Genomic DNA, 16826 nt, shown 5'->3' with positions numbered 1-16826 from the left:
AATTATTAAATTTGAGTCTTCTATTATTCAGTCACTGATTATTTTGTGCCAAGTTGACATATTTAGGAATTTTCCAGCTGGCCTATACTGTACAGTAGTAATTTGATATTCAAATTACAAATTACTACAAGAGGAATATCAAACATTTTTTTTCTGTTTGTTGATGTGTTTGGTATTTTCTGGTATGTTGGTCTAGATTTTAAATCTACTGTATTTCTTTAATTTAGTTTTATAATAAATACTTATATCCATTCATTCTCAGAAATGAATGTATGTGGTAGAAGGAGCACTACTCTCTGAATGAGACTCGCATCTCTAAGTACACACACACAAGCCAAAGAAAGAAATTAACCTGATTGACATGACTTTGGAAAATTGGAGCACTTAGAAAAAACCCTCATGAGCCCAAGGAGAGCTTGCAAACTCCAGTCGAATTGTGTCCCAGTATGGAATGCCCTTATTCATGGGTGTTGCCTGAAATGTAATTAACTGGAGCTGTTTAGTTAAAATAGTGGCAAGCAGCTTGAGGAAAGGCTATGTAAAAGTACTGTATGTATGCTAAGTAAATTGTTGGAAACAGAGACCTTGAAATAAGGCAATTTTGGCACACAAAACTAAATGAATAAACAAGTTAGATAAAAGATTAAACAAGCAAAAAGATAATTTAGGTCACCAATTACAGTAGCACTGAGGATTAAGAGCTCATCTAGATTGAAAACCAGCAGACATAGTGCTTCTCCAGGGCCAAAGTGGGGAAACACTGCTTTAGGGAAGGGGGAAGGGGTGTCCAATTCTAGTCCTGGATGACCAGTGTGATTGCAGTTTTTCTAGGTATCTTGAACAACTGAAGAGCTGGAAATTGTCCAGTGAAGTCAGTAATGAGGTACTACAAACCATTAAGCATTGAGTTGGAATAAAAACAGACACACTGGCACCCTGGCACCCTGGACCACAACTGGACAGCCCTGTTCTAAGGTTTCAAGTCAGGGGTGAATTTTGCCTGGTATTTATGCTATTTCCCTCCTTCAGTATTCAATAACAGCACCTGCATACTTAAGTTCATAAATACCCATGAAATAAATATCACACTAAAGATGTTGAAAATGTTTGATCAAAAAGCCACAACAAAGTCCCTCTTCATAAAAATAACATTAACCCTTCTGTCATTACTTTTAAAATGCTACAGATGAGGTGATTATTGACTGATGTCACCGAGTCCAATGAATTTGTTACATGAATGTGATGAAAAAAACATTTTTGAAGATTTTTAATTTTCAAATGAAAAATGAAAACCTTTACAGTAGCTCCCAGCATTTCAATTTCATTGCCATAATCTTTGAAACATTAATTTACTACTGGTGATTAAATTGCCACAGGCATATAATCTTTTGTTTGAGAATTAATATTATAAGGCACCTGTTCTTTGTTTTCAGTCGAACACTGTTGTCTCTATTGCAATGTATTGAAAATCTATTAGGATGCATACTGTACAAGAGATTTGAAATAGATAAATAAAGCTTGTATGCACTAACCTTAAGGATTCTTTAATTTTATGTTTTACAACAGAAGGTGGGTCTCATTTCATTCTCAAGTTGCTTTCTTTTCATCTTTTCACTACTGGAAATGAAAAAAGCATGCTCCTCTGGAGTGCCATTTCTTTGTGGTCAGCAGAAATAGAGGATGCCAAACACGTTTTATGACTCTAAGAGGAAGATTATTAAACACCTCATTAATTATTCAGGCAAGGAGGCCCAGTATTGGCATGACATTTGTGGAAGCATTTAACTATGAAGTGGTTGCGGGCTTAGGATCTGTTTACCCTGCTCTCTAACGATAAGGTACTTACTGAAAGTGGATGAATGGATGGTCAAGAAGCCTGAATGGTGCTGAGGTCCAGAAAGCCACTCTCAATGACATTATTTATCACATTAGCAGAATGCCATGGCACCTGATTTATCAATATTCTCATCTCTTTGTCTCTGCCTGTAGCATAAGAGGTCTTTGTACCCATATTTACTCCACACTAGATGCCAAACTATCAAGTTGCAGAATTTATTAACTGTTCATGACAGCATATTTGAAATGTGACTTCTCTTTCCTGATTGTCAAGAGTATAATGCTTTTTCTATTGGATGATACCTTTCTATTTAAGAGACCACGGAGTCATAAAACCGAAGGTTAATTCAAGGAGGCCACCAAAATCCTCAAATTTTTATTTCAGTATTAGTTTTGGAAGTACTATCTCACTTTGGAAAGTATTCCTTTGATACTTTCTAGGATAGAGTTAAATGCAAATACAGTAAGTGTCTAAGTCTAGCTCTTTAAATACTTGGAACAAATTCACCAAGAAAAAAGACACATCACTTTTATGGATGAACATTGGAAAGGCGATACTGTACAATGTTTATAATTGTAAATGTCGATTGTGTTGGGAGCTAAAACTAACCTTTTTTTTTATATATATATAACATATAACTATAATATTAAAAGAATAATAAGGGAAGATACAATCCATACAGGATTGTGATACAGGTAGGTTAATTGTAGATGATATGAAGGTACATTAATAGCAAATGTACTGCATATTTTCACAAGTATTTTCACAAGTAGAAAAGTATCATGCATCAGGCTGAGAAAAGGCTGGTTTCTTATCATAACAGGCAAAAGTGTTACTTAACCAATGGATTGAACCTGATTAATAAAGAAACAGTAGCAAAACATTCAAGCAAAGCTTACAACAAAGCAAATTTATATATCCAAAAAGTATTTTCTAAATCAAATGCCTTAAGTTCAAAATTGCAAGTTTCCAAAGTAATGTATGCATATGGGTTAAGAAAATACAGAAAAATAGGAACTAGAATATTACAATAAAGGGAAATAATTGCATCTGGTCTGATTGCATGACCGTATACTACAATGATAGTATACTTCTTATTTAACATTTTCTAACTTTGTGTTCAGTACTATTCATAAAATCATAGACTATATGAAGGCACATCTGTGTAAATGATAAATTATCACCAGTATAAAAATCTGTAACATAACATAAAACTATTTTAAGATTTGCCAAGAAAATACAGCTTCTGAGTCTGTGTGTTTTATTTCATTTTAAAAGATTCAATTTGGTGTAGAAGTGACCGCAATCAACTATGTATGAGCCCTTGATGGGTCTTCAAAAATATTATATTAACCCGGGATAAAATAATTGTGTGTTATTGTCCATTTTCATCCAGAAAACATTGAAAGCCCTCAAGTGCAACAGTACCTTGGTCAGTAGAGAAACTAAAGCCATATTGCCCATCCCCCTTGGTTTACTACACTGTTGCTCATTGGGAATGCAAAAATAACTCACTAAAATAGGTCATGTTCCCTGTTTGCTTCCCGAACAAGAGACATTCTGTCTGGAAGAACTGAAGAAAGGGGAAAACCTTGCATAAAAATGCAATGGGTTATGATCTGCCCTCAGATTCATTTCTTTATTAAGCCTTTACTTTAGTGAAAGAATCCTTCATTCAATGAAAAAGATACCACAGTAACAGATAACACAGTACAGTATTCATATTACTTACTGTACATAGAAATGCTTTATACAGTGCTAGTTGAAATTAGATCAGCTGAAAATCTTTTAATTTTAAACTGTCCATGTAAGGAAATAAGGACATTTCCAAATCAGGATCACGATCTGTAGAATGTACTGTATAGTAAAATGATTACTGTATGTATATGTGTAGAAATTTAAAAAGTCATGACAACGAAATACAAGACTTTCTAAAGTAAAATAAAGCAAAAAAACAGTTAACCATGCTACCATTAATAAAAGAGCACTCTGTACACATATAAGGTCAGATCTTGTGTAGTTAAGGGAGTAAACCGATGTCCAAGTATAGCACGTAATGTGTTTCATAGAGTTTGAAAAAACTGAGAAGAAAGGATTAACCATGGTTGGTTTGACAGTATTCAGGCATTTCCACACAAGATTAGCCAACGTAGCTACTGACCTTCCTAGACAAGCGTTGTTCATGGATCGCTGGTACTTGAACTGACAGCCCCCTTTTTTCAATGAGCTCACATCAATGGTCCCTCTATACTCAGCATCCCTGTCTCAAACCAGCTTTGATCTTCCCCCACACTCAGGAGAGAAATGCCTACACTACCTCTAGAAGCTCTTCTGAACCTGAGAGAATAGTTTTTGTCTAAGTAGCCCCTTGAAGTGTATCAGGAGAGGCTGCACGTACATGTCTTTCATGGGGATAGAAATATATACCGAAGCCCAACAAGTCAAGCGGCTTTGGAAGCCAGGGCAGTAAAGTTAAAAAGCAAACCAAAATCAGCCCTCCTTTCTGATACTGTTTTTTATAAATGCAGCTTTCAATTACAGATACTTATTTCATCAATCCAGAACAAATACTATAGTAATTCAAGTCTCAGGGTTTTCACGCTTGTGCTGGACCCTACAGCCCTGTAGCCCAGCTAGGCCCGTTTTCAAAACTGTTTGTTTTGCCTACCGATAGCAACAATGACCAATGTAAAACTGCAAAAAGTCTTAGCTAATTAGAAAAAAGATCTGTGAAATTTACATATTTAATGACAGTCAGCCAAAATCATATTTCAAAATGGAGCTGTTAGTGACTGTACAGTATAATCAAAAGTAGACATTCAATTGCTTACCCTGGAGGGCAAACGCAGCCTGAAACACAGGGTTCATGTCCTGAGCAGGTGAGGTTCAGCAGGTAGCTCTCACAGGTCTGCTCGCAGACTATTCCTTCACTCAGGGCTGTGCCATCCAGAGAATCGCTGCACCCAACATAGAGCTGGCCAGATGGGCAACTTTGTTCTGACGAATGAGATAAAATCACCTTGAGTGAGCTGTCGAGCATTTAAATGACAAATACACTATGACTGTACGATCGTAAAGGCTGCAAAAAATAATGAGGTTGATCTTTCAAAATATTTAACAGAGAAAACTCACCGGTACTGGAACTTTGGGAGATCATTCTCCCATCTTTGCAAACCCTAGAATGGTTAAGAAAATATGTGAGTGCATTACAAACGTACTGTATACAGTGGCTAATCTTCCATTGACATGACTTTGACACACTGCAAAGTTGTGCAAAACAGTAGAATCAAAAGCAACTCACTGCATTCCTGAAGAAGTCATTATAATATCTCCAGGCGCATATTCAACACCAAGGAAATTGCAGGAGCATTCATTTCTACAAAGAACAGTAAAAAATCATTCAGCATCCAGGAAGCTTTAATTCTTTAGAAACAATACATCAGTAAATTGTATATTTGAGAATTGAACTTTTATTTATTAAATATATACCTTACAATAATGTATTGCATAATGGCACTTGCTACAGTAGGTGAATCTACAGTATAGTAGTGGCAGTGTACAGAATGTAGCCAATTTAGAAAGAATTAACTGGATGAGGACTTGACTTCTGACCTAACCTGAGAGATTGTCACTCTTGTTCAAAATACTAAAATGCCCATGTATCGATACTTGTGTTCCCAAACAAATCTCAGTGCTCACCACAACCTATTATAAGCTTTAGTTTAACACTAACACAACAATAATCACATGACAGAAGTGAAAATCTTTTTCAATAGGCAAAAGCCATATACTGTAGCAGTAAAAACAGTAGTAAGCCCCATATGGGAACATACACTGTACACTGAAATATCTGGAGAGTCTGGCTTCTCTTGTTCATTGGAGAACTTAAAAAAGCTAAGGAAAGTCAGTGACTTTGAGCTACTGAGGTCTGATTTATGATTGCCAGGAAACCACACTTGTTTTTTTCCATTTCATTGAGCTATGTCATAGGTTTTCCCTTTTACATTTGTCATCGGTGCATTTTAAATCCTCTTTCATGCCTATTTGAAATTGCCTGTGTAAAAATGAAGTTCCAGTGCTAAACCCATTTCTCTGAAGGTAGAAAGGCTTTGTAATGTATAGCCTACTGCAACACATCAGTCTCTGTATTACAAATTCTTTCGTACTGGTTATCGGATATCTGTATCTGTATTCAGGGGTTCCTAGAGAATGAATGGATGGTTTCATCACAAATTCCTTCTAGAAACTCTAGCGCAAAGGAACACAAAACTACTCCAAGATGTAAGAATGTGAAAAAAGAATTGGTAATGTGCAGATGTTTCAGAATTCTTCATTTGAGTCTTCAAATGCATAGGACACTCTTCTTTGAATATAACAAATAGTTTTGTTCACTTGAGTGTGTTCTCATTCAAGGTACATTTCTCTATAAAAAGGAAATTAACAAATGAAAGAACATTACAATATTTCATAAAGCACCCTAAATAAATAATTCAGTTTCCGTCTTAAAGTACCCTCAAATAGTTGACTATATACTGTATATGGAACTATTAATATTTCTCCACATCCATATTTACATGGAATGCAACAGTATCTACTGTATTTTCAATTTCAAATCCAGCACACTGAAACATTTTTTATCATATTTGAGAAAGTCCTTTTTTGTTAGTACTTCTTAAGAAAGTGGAGAGTTGACAGTCGTCATGTAACACTACACCGAGGTAAAATGTTTGGTCAAAGGGAGCTGTATGTGACTGAAGCAGCAGTGAAAGACCAGAGAAATTCAGAATGTCTTTGGGGAGTTCTAGTTCCTCATTAAGAAACAATCTACGAGGTCAGTCAAATTTCTGCTTTCTCTAGTGAAAACACTAGTAGACATTCCGGATGCCCAATATTTATAGATAACGCGACATGTAAAGGTCTAAATAATCCTCACACATACAGTACTGTCAGTTCCCTTGATGTTACAACAGTGAGGCCTATGAAATGAAAGGTCATTCTGACAGAATGTGTAAGGTTATTGCTGCTGTATTGTGAGTTTCAAAAGTCATTCCCTATTTACTGTGTTTCTTAATTTTTGTTTTAGTTCATTTATGTATGAAATATAAAAAGTGCAGCAGTGGAGGCTAAGTTGGAAAAGCAAGTCAAGCACAAATAAATACTCAGATTAAATAGCGCCAACAACACAAGTCTGTTAAAAAGCCGAGGAAAGGCGGTGTGGTAAAATTAAATAGCCATTCGTATTGTCGAACCTTCCAGACCAGATGTCACTTACTTCTGCACACACCGCAGGGCTTTGCTGCTGTAGTATGTCCCTGGTGGGCAGGCACAGCCCTCCTCACACTCCTCCCCACAATGCTCTGGTGTAACCAAGGATGGGCAGCGCTGAGGGCAGGAGGACACACATGGCCCATATACCATTGTCTCTGGGCACTGAACAGCTACAAAGGACACAAAAACAAAATGAGTTATTTCTGCATTTAAAGAAAAAGATCAAAAGAAGATTATGGGTTGTAAAAAAATAGTTTTTTCTTTGGTGTGCTTGATCACTATCAGTATTCCCTCCTGAATAACACAACATTTGACGTGTCAAATATTTTTCAGATAAAAGCTAATATCGAAATGTAACTTGAGCAGACACAGCTAAACAATCCAGATGGTGTTTTTTAAGGAACTGCCGTTTATTTGTTCTTTTACTGGAATTGCTTGTTCAGTGCTCAGATTTTGCTCTATAGCCCAGAAAACACCTGTTTCAGTGTCAGCTATATAATTGGTCAGCTGTTTCTAGGATTCTCCAAGCAGGTATGCACTACAGGGCAAGAGTCACTGATGTGAATTGCACACAACAGCAACGGCTCAGACTTGTCACCTTGTGAAGTCAGTGAGAGCTTCACCATTCCCGCAAATAAAGCAAACTCTCCTGTGCACTTGCTATAAACACCCGCAAGAACTGATATGTCAAGGAAGCTATGCACATTCTTTGTCTTTCTCATTCTTTTATGAGAAAGCAGTTTGTAGCAGTTATCCAAGCTGATTAGCCACTGGTGATTCCAAATTATGACAAGGAAATATCTGAGGTTTCCAAATATTATACAGTAATGTCCTAGAATATATATTTACAGGATATGGCAATACTGCTTACGGTTTGGAACAGAAGAATAAAACATACTGTACTTATACGAAGCTAAGATATTGCCAATATTGTCAGCTTCTATTGCTTAATCATTGTACCACTTTTATATACAGTAAATTAAAAAGTAAAAGGTTGACTTTTTGGACATACTGCAACATGCAAATGGCAGCAAATGGTATTTTTGAAGGGTAGAATTTTAAGGCCTTAATCCAGCTTTCTAATTATTTCATATTTAAAGTATGTAAAGGGTATGAAATACAGATGCAACTTTCAATCATGCTTTAAAAAAAAAAAGCACATTTCTTGGTTTGCAGCCATACCATCACAGATAACTGCATGAACTCAAATGACTCACTGCACTCAGAGATGTGGGCTCTGAAGTCTATAATGACTCCATATTTTCTGCACTGCCGAGCGTAATGAGCCAGAACACCACACAGACACATCTTCCCACATTTGCAGGTGTCTGACTTGCACTGCTGGTGAAAGGGCACGGGACTCAGGTACTCATGACAGCGGGAAAACAGCTCCTGGTTCAGGATCTCACACTTCTCCACTGCATAGGAGGCTGACATGATATGCCAAGAGAGAAGAATAGTAGATTGTCACCAGTATAGTAGGTTAACATACTGTAGTCTGTCTCAAATTCACACGTCACAAAGTTCTTAGAATACCACTGTAGGCTTAGATGTTAACAGTTCAAAACTCTTATTTACATTAAGTGCATTTATATAATTTATGTCCATTTTAATAGAAGTCTTCAGCTGAAGTGTAGCAGGGACGACCACAGTCAAGTCTTTTACTCCAGCCATTCTAACTCCTATTCATTCCCAACCTCCTCATACCTTATTCCTCCACATGTAAATAAAACAAGTGTATTTAATAAAGTAAACAAGTGACTTCCAAAAACACATCTCAGCTGAATACAGTGCGTCTTTGCAAATGAAATGATTTAACTGGTGTGGTGGTTAATAATGTACAAAATGACATGGTAGCTTGGCCAAATGTTTATTTATGTACCTGATGTTGAATGTACCTTATTACTTAAGTACACGCAACCCTAACCAAACGAGCACTGGAGACTGCATCAGAGCCACTGAACAACAGATGGCTTCTTGTTCTCTACAAACTGTTTGGCCAACCTAAGGGATGCTAATTGTGCTTCTACATTTGCTTGAAGAGCCTGAGGTAACTCTAGCAGGGTGCAGGTTGCGGAGGCTCACCTGCCTGCTGGTGTATGTCACATGGGTCAAGCTGGGGGATGCTATGTCCTGGAACACAGGCAGAGGAAAGCTTCCAGGAATTACCAAAGAGCTGAGGAGTGCTTTCAATCATCCCTGCTGGTGACCTGAAGGAGACGAGCAGGCAACAGTTAGTGGTTATTATAAGCATTGCTGGGGAAAGGCTGGCAGATGTAGTCATTCACACCAAGCTTACATATAAGAGAGTAACAGTTGTACATGGAAATTGCAATAAGACTAACGAGTAAGATACGGTCCTGCAGTAAGTAAACCAAGAGTTAGAAAGCAGAGGTGCAAACGTTTTAATAAATCAAATAAGACAATATAATGAGAAATAAAGCAACTTTGTAAAGTGTTTACAAACACAGGTCTGTTCAGTAGTATAAGAGCAAACAGCAGTAAAGGATGAACTAGCAACAGCACTAATAGATACAAATAAAACATAGTGTGTTTATTTAGATTTTAAGAATTCATTTGATAAAAGATAGTTTTTTTTTAAATTGGGCCACCTAATCTAAATAAATTATCTGGATGTTAGTATGGTTAATAAGTTTGTCCATTTTGTAGATGATAAAAATATGGGAGAATTACTAAACATTGTACAAGCTGCAAAGGAAATTCAAGAACACTTAGACTGGTTAGACACCTGGCAGATGATGAAGACAAATGCAGAGTATTATGTACAGGTATTAAAAACTATATGTGTAAGAACTGTGAGAAACAGGCAATAAAAAGGCAAATGAAATGTTAGGTTACATAGTTAATGTATCATAAAATGGTAAGAAACAGGTCTGAGAGAAAATCTCACAGGAAGTCGTCTAGAATGTTTCCATTAAATGTTCCACAGAGACCAATAGTATCTTCTTTCCAAACTTCATCCAGCTGCAGGTACAGTCTGGCCTCTTTCCAATTATACTGCAGACGCAACCCATCCATTGTTTTAATTTGTATAAACATTGAAGAGAGCTCTTGGATGAGAAATGTATCTAGAAATAAAAATATTTAGTGTTATGATCTGCTTCACTGGGTTGTAAACATGCAGATGTTTAACCCTTATTTCTGTAGTTTATATGAAGTAATAAATAACTTCCTAGGAAGTTAATATGAAATATACTTTAAATTACAATGTATTCATGGACTATTCCATATGTCCTCACCTATTCCCTGTGAATTTCATAATATTAAGTTTGTGACTGAGATCCCAGATTTGGGATCTCAGGTTTGAGATAGACTTCAGATACCAATTTTCTGAAAGAAAAGCACATGCAGACATGATTGGTTGAAAGACACATCCAAATGCAATCAAGAATTGCAGTTCCTTGCTGCCTGACACAATATTTCTAGATTCTACACTTTAAAGTTTAAAGTGTACCATGGTACATGCAGTCTTCCACTCCTAGTACCATAAAATGTATACAGTACATTTGACTTTTGTCACACACAAGTGGTTACTGGATGGTAATGAATATGTCAGAACAATGTAACATTTTTCTGCTGTCATTACCATCTGTATATGGCAGTGCGATTCTGTACTGGCTGAACACATACACCTCCCCATTGTGAGTCACTGTAATCTCCTTCCTTGGATCTTCATCAACAACCAGGCTAACTGATTGGATACAGGCTCCATCTAGGTTCTGTGGACACAAAGAGCATTTTGTGTAAATACAAAGACATTACCAGTAGACCACAAAGAACTAAAACTAATAAAAACAATAATAATGTGTTAAGATATCTGATAGCTTTTCAAGTCCATATACACAGACACACATTCCTTACTGTCAAACATTTGCCCACATTTTTACGAGGTAATAAAAAGTTTAAGTTGTAAAATGTTTTACAGGCATGTCGTACCTTTTCATAATACCATACCCAAACATGTTAATCTGTCAGCATAGCAAAAATAACTAAGGGTGAAGATAGAAATTGGTCTAAAGCTAAATTATGCCTACCATTGCTGTAATTCTGTTAGTAAATACTGTAAACATTTTAAAGGAAGTTTTCATACATGTGTTGTGTTAAATTACATAAGTTAGAAATAAGTCCAAGTAATTTTAATTAATTTTTTAAGGTGTATTTAAGTACAACTTTTTTAGATGATGTTAAAGCACATGCTACAGCACATTGAAATGGGTAATCATTGCAGATGACCAAACACATTTAATATTTAATGGAACAATAATAATCCAAATCTTACCAAATTGAATAGATCTGCGTAAGTTTTATTTACTTTTACCACTAAGTAAGGATCTGCCTCCCTTAAGTTTTTTTCACCTTTAGATTTATTCTTTTAAGTTTTTATATTATATTACAGTGTACTAATAAAAGTATTAAAGTGTTGTACTGCATTTGTGTATGTGTGCAGTGGAATCAGATGTTTAGTGTGGAGTTTTACATTACTGAAGTTCCTCTCAACGGTACTATATCTTACAGCCCATCCCTGAAAGTTATCATTTCCTCTGAAACTGCATAACATTTGAAGAGATTGTTAAAGGAGACTTGTCCTCTCCACAAGACGTATCTTAAGCAGGACCAATTTAACTGAACTGTAACTCTCTGCTCTGGTGAATTGCTCCTTTCATAACTGCTTTGCCCAACATTCAGCAGGTGCTCTCATACAAGTTGCTGTTTCTTTCACCAGCCGTTTTACAGAACTCTTTTTTATCTGCCACTACTCTCTTCATCTGCAACTACAAAGACATTCAGCCTGTCACTCAGGACTGAGATAAGGTAATCCAAGGCAATTGCCTGTTTGATTCCTTGTCTGCAATATGTCTGACATTTTATACCAGATCCACATGCTGTATGATGAGTTTTCGTATCATCGACTCAGTGGCGCTGGGAGATTGCTGGCTTTGTGGTAGAAGAGATGTCAGGCTTTGTAGCTTTTCATGCTTTATCTGTCACAGTACTAGCCAGTTTGATCACTGCATAAATGCAGTTCAGAAAGTCTTTTATCTTCAAAAGTCAATCATGTTATAGGTCTGAATCACTAAATGCTAGCTATTTGATGTAATTGCATTAATTATTGATACAAAATGTTTTCATATACAGTATACTATTACTCAGTCATCAATTCTGTGTTATACTGTACTGCAATTGTCAATGCACCATATTCTAGAGCCCATTGTGTGACATTTGAATGCAGCATAAATGGAGGTGCAGAGGAAAAAAGACTTTGTATATAAGAGAAATTAGGAGCATAAACACACTCAGATTTCAAAAGTTACACAGCCAATTTTGCAACATGATTTGTTATCTACTAATCATTAATCCACCCATCCATCCATCCATCCATTTTCACTCCACTTTTCCTCGTTAGGGTTGTGGTCAGCCCAGACCTCCCTGATCATTCCTAATCACTTATCATTAAGAGACATTCTGCAGTGTCTGATCAATTGGGCCCCAGAGTTCTGTACATTCTATGTTGTCAAACAATAAAGAGACACTTACCACTCCACATGGGGCGTTTTGTATTGTGACCGTGAACTTTCCAGACGTGCGGCTTTTTGCCAGAACATACTGACATGTGGCTTGAAATGTGTACACCTGTCCATCCAAGGTCTGAAAGTGAATATCTCCGGTAACAGAGCACTCTCCTGATAGAAAATAGGAACATTAAACAACATACATTATTAAGCCTGACACTGCTTTCAAACAGAGCAATTATAACTGTCCAACTTTTCCAATTTAAGATTAAGGAATTTAGGGAGGAAAACAGTTGAAATATGCTATTTTTTAAATATATATCTATGTAAAACATGTTCATAATTAAAGTCATAATGCATTTAATATATTTTAGAATATTTTAGAATACAGTATAGCTGAAATAAACATTTTCAATATTCAATCATCTAGGGACACTTTGTCCTAAAATTCTAGTGTCACAACTGTTTCTTTTTAACTCACATCCTCATCCCAATGTAATCAAGAGGGTGGGGAGAAAAAGATATGTTTCACTTGAAGCCCACTGTTGCAGAATAGCAGTGCACTGAAATACTGACAGATTGTTTCCTAAGGTTTACCTGGACAGCGGTGGTCTGTGCAGTTCCAGTATCCACCCACGCAGGTGCTGAAACCATGACACATAACACTCATGTCAGAGATTGAAGAATGCATATTCTTAACATAATACAAATATGTAAATATTTGTAAGACATAAATGCTGCATTTCTTTTGGTTTATCTGGTATGAGCCAGATTACCACAAACACACATATGATTTGCCAAAGATGATATAAACTTGGTTGCTGTAAGTAAATCATAAATTTACACAAATAATATATCTTGTGAGACATGATAGCTTCCAGATTACTTTTTTGTAACCTTGTCACCTACCCAATAACTTTAATAGAACAATGCTACAGTCATTTCCACAACATATACTGCCCCAACCCCAGCTGAGAGTGAAAGAGGCTGACCAGTTATTGCATTCTTCTTGGACTATATGTCCAGGGGAGAAAACCATCCCATGATAGTCACATGGGCACTCCGATGGCTGCACACAGCTCCCGTTGTCGTAGATCAGATCTGTAAGAGCACAGCAGCAATGCAGAGAACACAGCCTTCCACGTTAGACATGCTTTAGTGCTTTCATATGAAAGTGTAACTTAGTGAAGTAATTTCTAACCTTCAGGGCAGTAGCATCCATCCAGGCACTGAAGTTTGCTATCAATACACATCTTGTCAATACTACAGGAGACAGGACAGCAGGTGATACATTCTCTGTATACGAATTTGTCATCACATTCCACTGCTGCAACAAAGAGAAACGACGTCTTAGTTGGTGGTTCTTTAACTGGATGCAGCAATATTAAAGCACCTGGAAAGTTGCTCATTGCATCTGTATTACATTTCTGCTTTGCCCATTATTTCACTTTACATACTGTTCAATGGAAGTCTTGATGGCAGTGCTGATCAGTTGTGAAGTTCGGAAAAACAGAGTTATTAGAACTTTCCTTCAGGCCAGTTGCAGCATTGATAATATCTGTTGTTATCCCATACCAAATGGAATGGAAAATTGATTTGGGGTCTTCTTCTGCATTAAGCAGACAAACTCCTGGTACTTCTAGAAATTGACCCAGTGAGGGAGTTGGATTCAATGACCTCATTTCACTTCAGGATATACTGTAGTAACTATAGTAAAAAGGTTTGAACTGTACCACACTGTGGAATCTGTGCCCTCCAGTCATGCAGAGGGTGGTCAGAGTGAGCACAGGCCCGGGCATATTCTGCCAGCGTTTGGCACAGTACCTCATCGTTAGCATTAGGTCCAGTACTGACAAGAGAAACAGAGAAGGAAAATTACAATAATGAGAAAGGAGATCAATTATCATCTACTGAGGTAATCCAAGAAACAAAATACCGTACCGTTCTTCTCTTACTGCAGCAGACGTACTTCTGTAAACTACATAACTGTGAAGAAACCTGCCAGGGTTTTATGTGGAGCTGTAGAGAAGCATGTACTATAGACATTATACTCAGGAAAGGATTAAAAAAAAGTCAAGTTGTTAAACAACAGTATAATAACTCCTTCAGTAGTTTGGTTAGGTCCTAACAAATGGGAGAGAGAGACGATTACGCGTACTGTATTTAGTTTGCCTTGCCTAGCTGAGAGGATGGCAGCCTGTCTGAGGCTGGACAGGGTGTTCCCCCCCCTCATTATTGCAAGGACTGAGTCAGCGAGCTGCTGCCAGGGTGCAGATGGGGGTGTGTGTGAGAGAGACACATAACAACTGAAAATTATTATGGTATGTATACTTATTTCTCATTTTCTGACATTGTGAGGCGTTAAACACATCATGTCTTTTGCCAGTTATAAATTTTCCTGACTCACAACAAGGTTAAAAACAGAAACAAAGTACTTACATACACAGATCATTGAAACAGCTGGCCATGAAAGGGAATGGGCTCACAAACTCATGGCAGTATTTAAACGGAGGTTTGAGTAGCAAGCCACACCACTCATGCACGTTCTGAAATTTAAGGGAAAACATAGTATCAGATCCTATTTTAACACTGTAGCCTTTAACATCAAAATAAGTGGACAATGTACAGTACAGTCATGTACTGTAAACAATCTTAAAAACAAAATGACATTTTTGACAAACTATATTTTGTTTCTTTAAGACTGTGTTTTAGAAGACTTGGTGGCAGCATCATTTAAAGACATGAGTGCTGTATTCGTGCTTCACCTGACAGACTTGACTGCATTCATACCTGTTGTGCTCTGCGGTCATGTGATGAACACGGAGAGGTATAGTCTGCAGGCACAGTGGAGCACATCTGCTGAAGGGGCTCTGTCTCCATCCAGCTGTTTCCGAACAGAGCAACATCATGTGTGAGCAAACCTGTGGAAAGGGAGGTTTCAGCTGTGAATTAGAAGCATAGTGCCAAAAATCTTTCACTGCTCTTTGTCAGATAACCGGGTATGTTCATAGAATCTGTATTACACTAAGGCATGCCAAAACTACTAGAGACCACCAATGAAGGATAATGTATTTTTCTTGATATTTTAGGAAAAAAAAGACTATTTTGCACTTAACCTTCTAAAGATTTTAACTATTAGCTTTTACCATTTTGCTGTTGGAAATACTACAGTATATAAGAGATAAAGTTGGTCCAATATGTCTCAACAGCTACACGTTTCTGTACTAAGAAAAGATCCTGTGGTCTCTTTTTATCTGTCAGCAATGCAGGATCTCAATCCACCCACCAAAGCTGGTTTTCAGATCATCTTGCACATCTGCATTGAAATTTCCACACAATCCACATGTTCTGCCCACATATTCTGGGCTCATTTTGAGGTACACTGATGCCTTGCTGCCATCCCAGGCCAGTGTAAATCCATGCTGTTGGGTTACCAAGATGTACTGAGATATCCTCTCTATCTCTACATCATGCATACTGTGTGGAAGCTGAATGCTGAAAAAAATAAAACACTGCTGGTTAACAGACCTTATGCAAATCACCAAACATAGTGTGATAGTTTGACACATATTTTCAATACAGTACAGTGAATTCTGGCTGCTTTTTCTTTATTTGTATTGTCTTTTATTTCATATACAATAGCTCTTTAAAATGATTATTTTTGATAGTAGTTTATCTTCTAAATAGAATAGTTGCCTTTAATGAGATGTGATACAATGGTGTGTGGGAGTTTACAAAACAAACATGGTTCATTAGCTGGAAACAAATGGATTTTGGAAGTTACCTTTGTCCTCTGAAAGTAATATTGTATTTCTGTAATCTGAGCTCTCCGTCCCCTGGAAGAAACAGGCTGACCGATCGAGCACATTGGTATGTAGATGAATGGCATGTTGGATCATTGTGGACCTGTATGATCAATCATATCACAAAAGATCTGCATGTTATGGGATCAGGAGTTTTGAAGACCACGTGGTAAACTCAGCACAGAACATGTACTTTGTAATATTTGATCAGTTATTTTCAGAATAGGTTTACTGTATCCTTTAATTTCAGTTTTGCACAATATGTTGCTATTTTTAGGAAAATCCGTCTGATTCTTCAACTGAAGCTCGCAACTCAGTTAACAAACTTTAAGACTCTGCATGTCAGAAAAAAAGCGTGCCTGACCTAGAATGATAAACACTCTATAG

General features: G+C 36.9%; 1 protein-coding gene across 1 annotated transcript in view; it reads right to left on the bottom strand.

Annotated features, from left to right (window-relative positions):
- otog (otogelin) overlaps positions 1 to 16826 on the bottom strand; it is a 63305-nt gene that overhangs the window by 39579 nt on the left and 6900 nt on the right. The window contains exons 5-21 of the mRNA XM_088935188.1: positions 16421 to 16542; positions 15923 to 16131; positions 15427 to 15557; positions 15076 to 15182; positions 14370 to 14485; positions 13838 to 13963; positions 13629 to 13737; positions 13234 to 13280; positions 12662 to 12807; positions 10713 to 10845; positions 10017 to 10194; positions 9191 to 9315; positions 8323 to 8535; positions 7110 to 7275; positions 5139 to 5213; positions 4970 to 5013; positions 4669 to 4834 (exon numbers count right to left, since the gene is read on the bottom strand). Coding sequence (XP_088791314.1) covers positions 4669 to 4834; positions 4970 to 5013; positions 5139 to 5213; positions 7110 to 7275; positions 8323 to 8535; positions 9191 to 9315; positions 10017 to 10194; positions 10713 to 10845; positions 12662 to 12807; positions 13234 to 13280; positions 13629 to 13737; positions 13838 to 13963; positions 14370 to 14485; positions 15076 to 15182; positions 15427 to 15557; positions 15923 to 16131; positions 16421 to 16542 — 2213 coding nt within the window. The remainder of the gene's footprint in view (positions 1 to 4668; positions 4835 to 4969; positions 5014 to 5138; positions 5214 to 7109; positions 7276 to 8322; positions 8536 to 9190; positions 9316 to 10016; positions 10195 to 10712; positions 10846 to 12661; positions 12808 to 13233; positions 13281 to 13628; positions 13738 to 13837; positions 13964 to 14369; positions 14486 to 15075; positions 15183 to 15426; positions 15558 to 15922; positions 16132 to 16420; positions 16543 to 16826) is intronic.

Source organism: Atractosteus spatula, chromosome 16 (genome assembly GCF_055471065.1).
Source record: "Atractosteus spatula isolate fAtrSpa1 chromosome 16, fAtrSpa1.hap1, whole genome shotgun sequence".
Lineage (NCBI taxonomy): Eukaryota > Metazoa > Chordata > Actinopteri > Semionotiformes > Lepisosteidae > Atractosteus > Atractosteus spatula.
The sequence above is the reverse complement of the archived record's forward strand: the minus strand, read 5'-3'. Positions and strand labels throughout refer to the sequence as shown.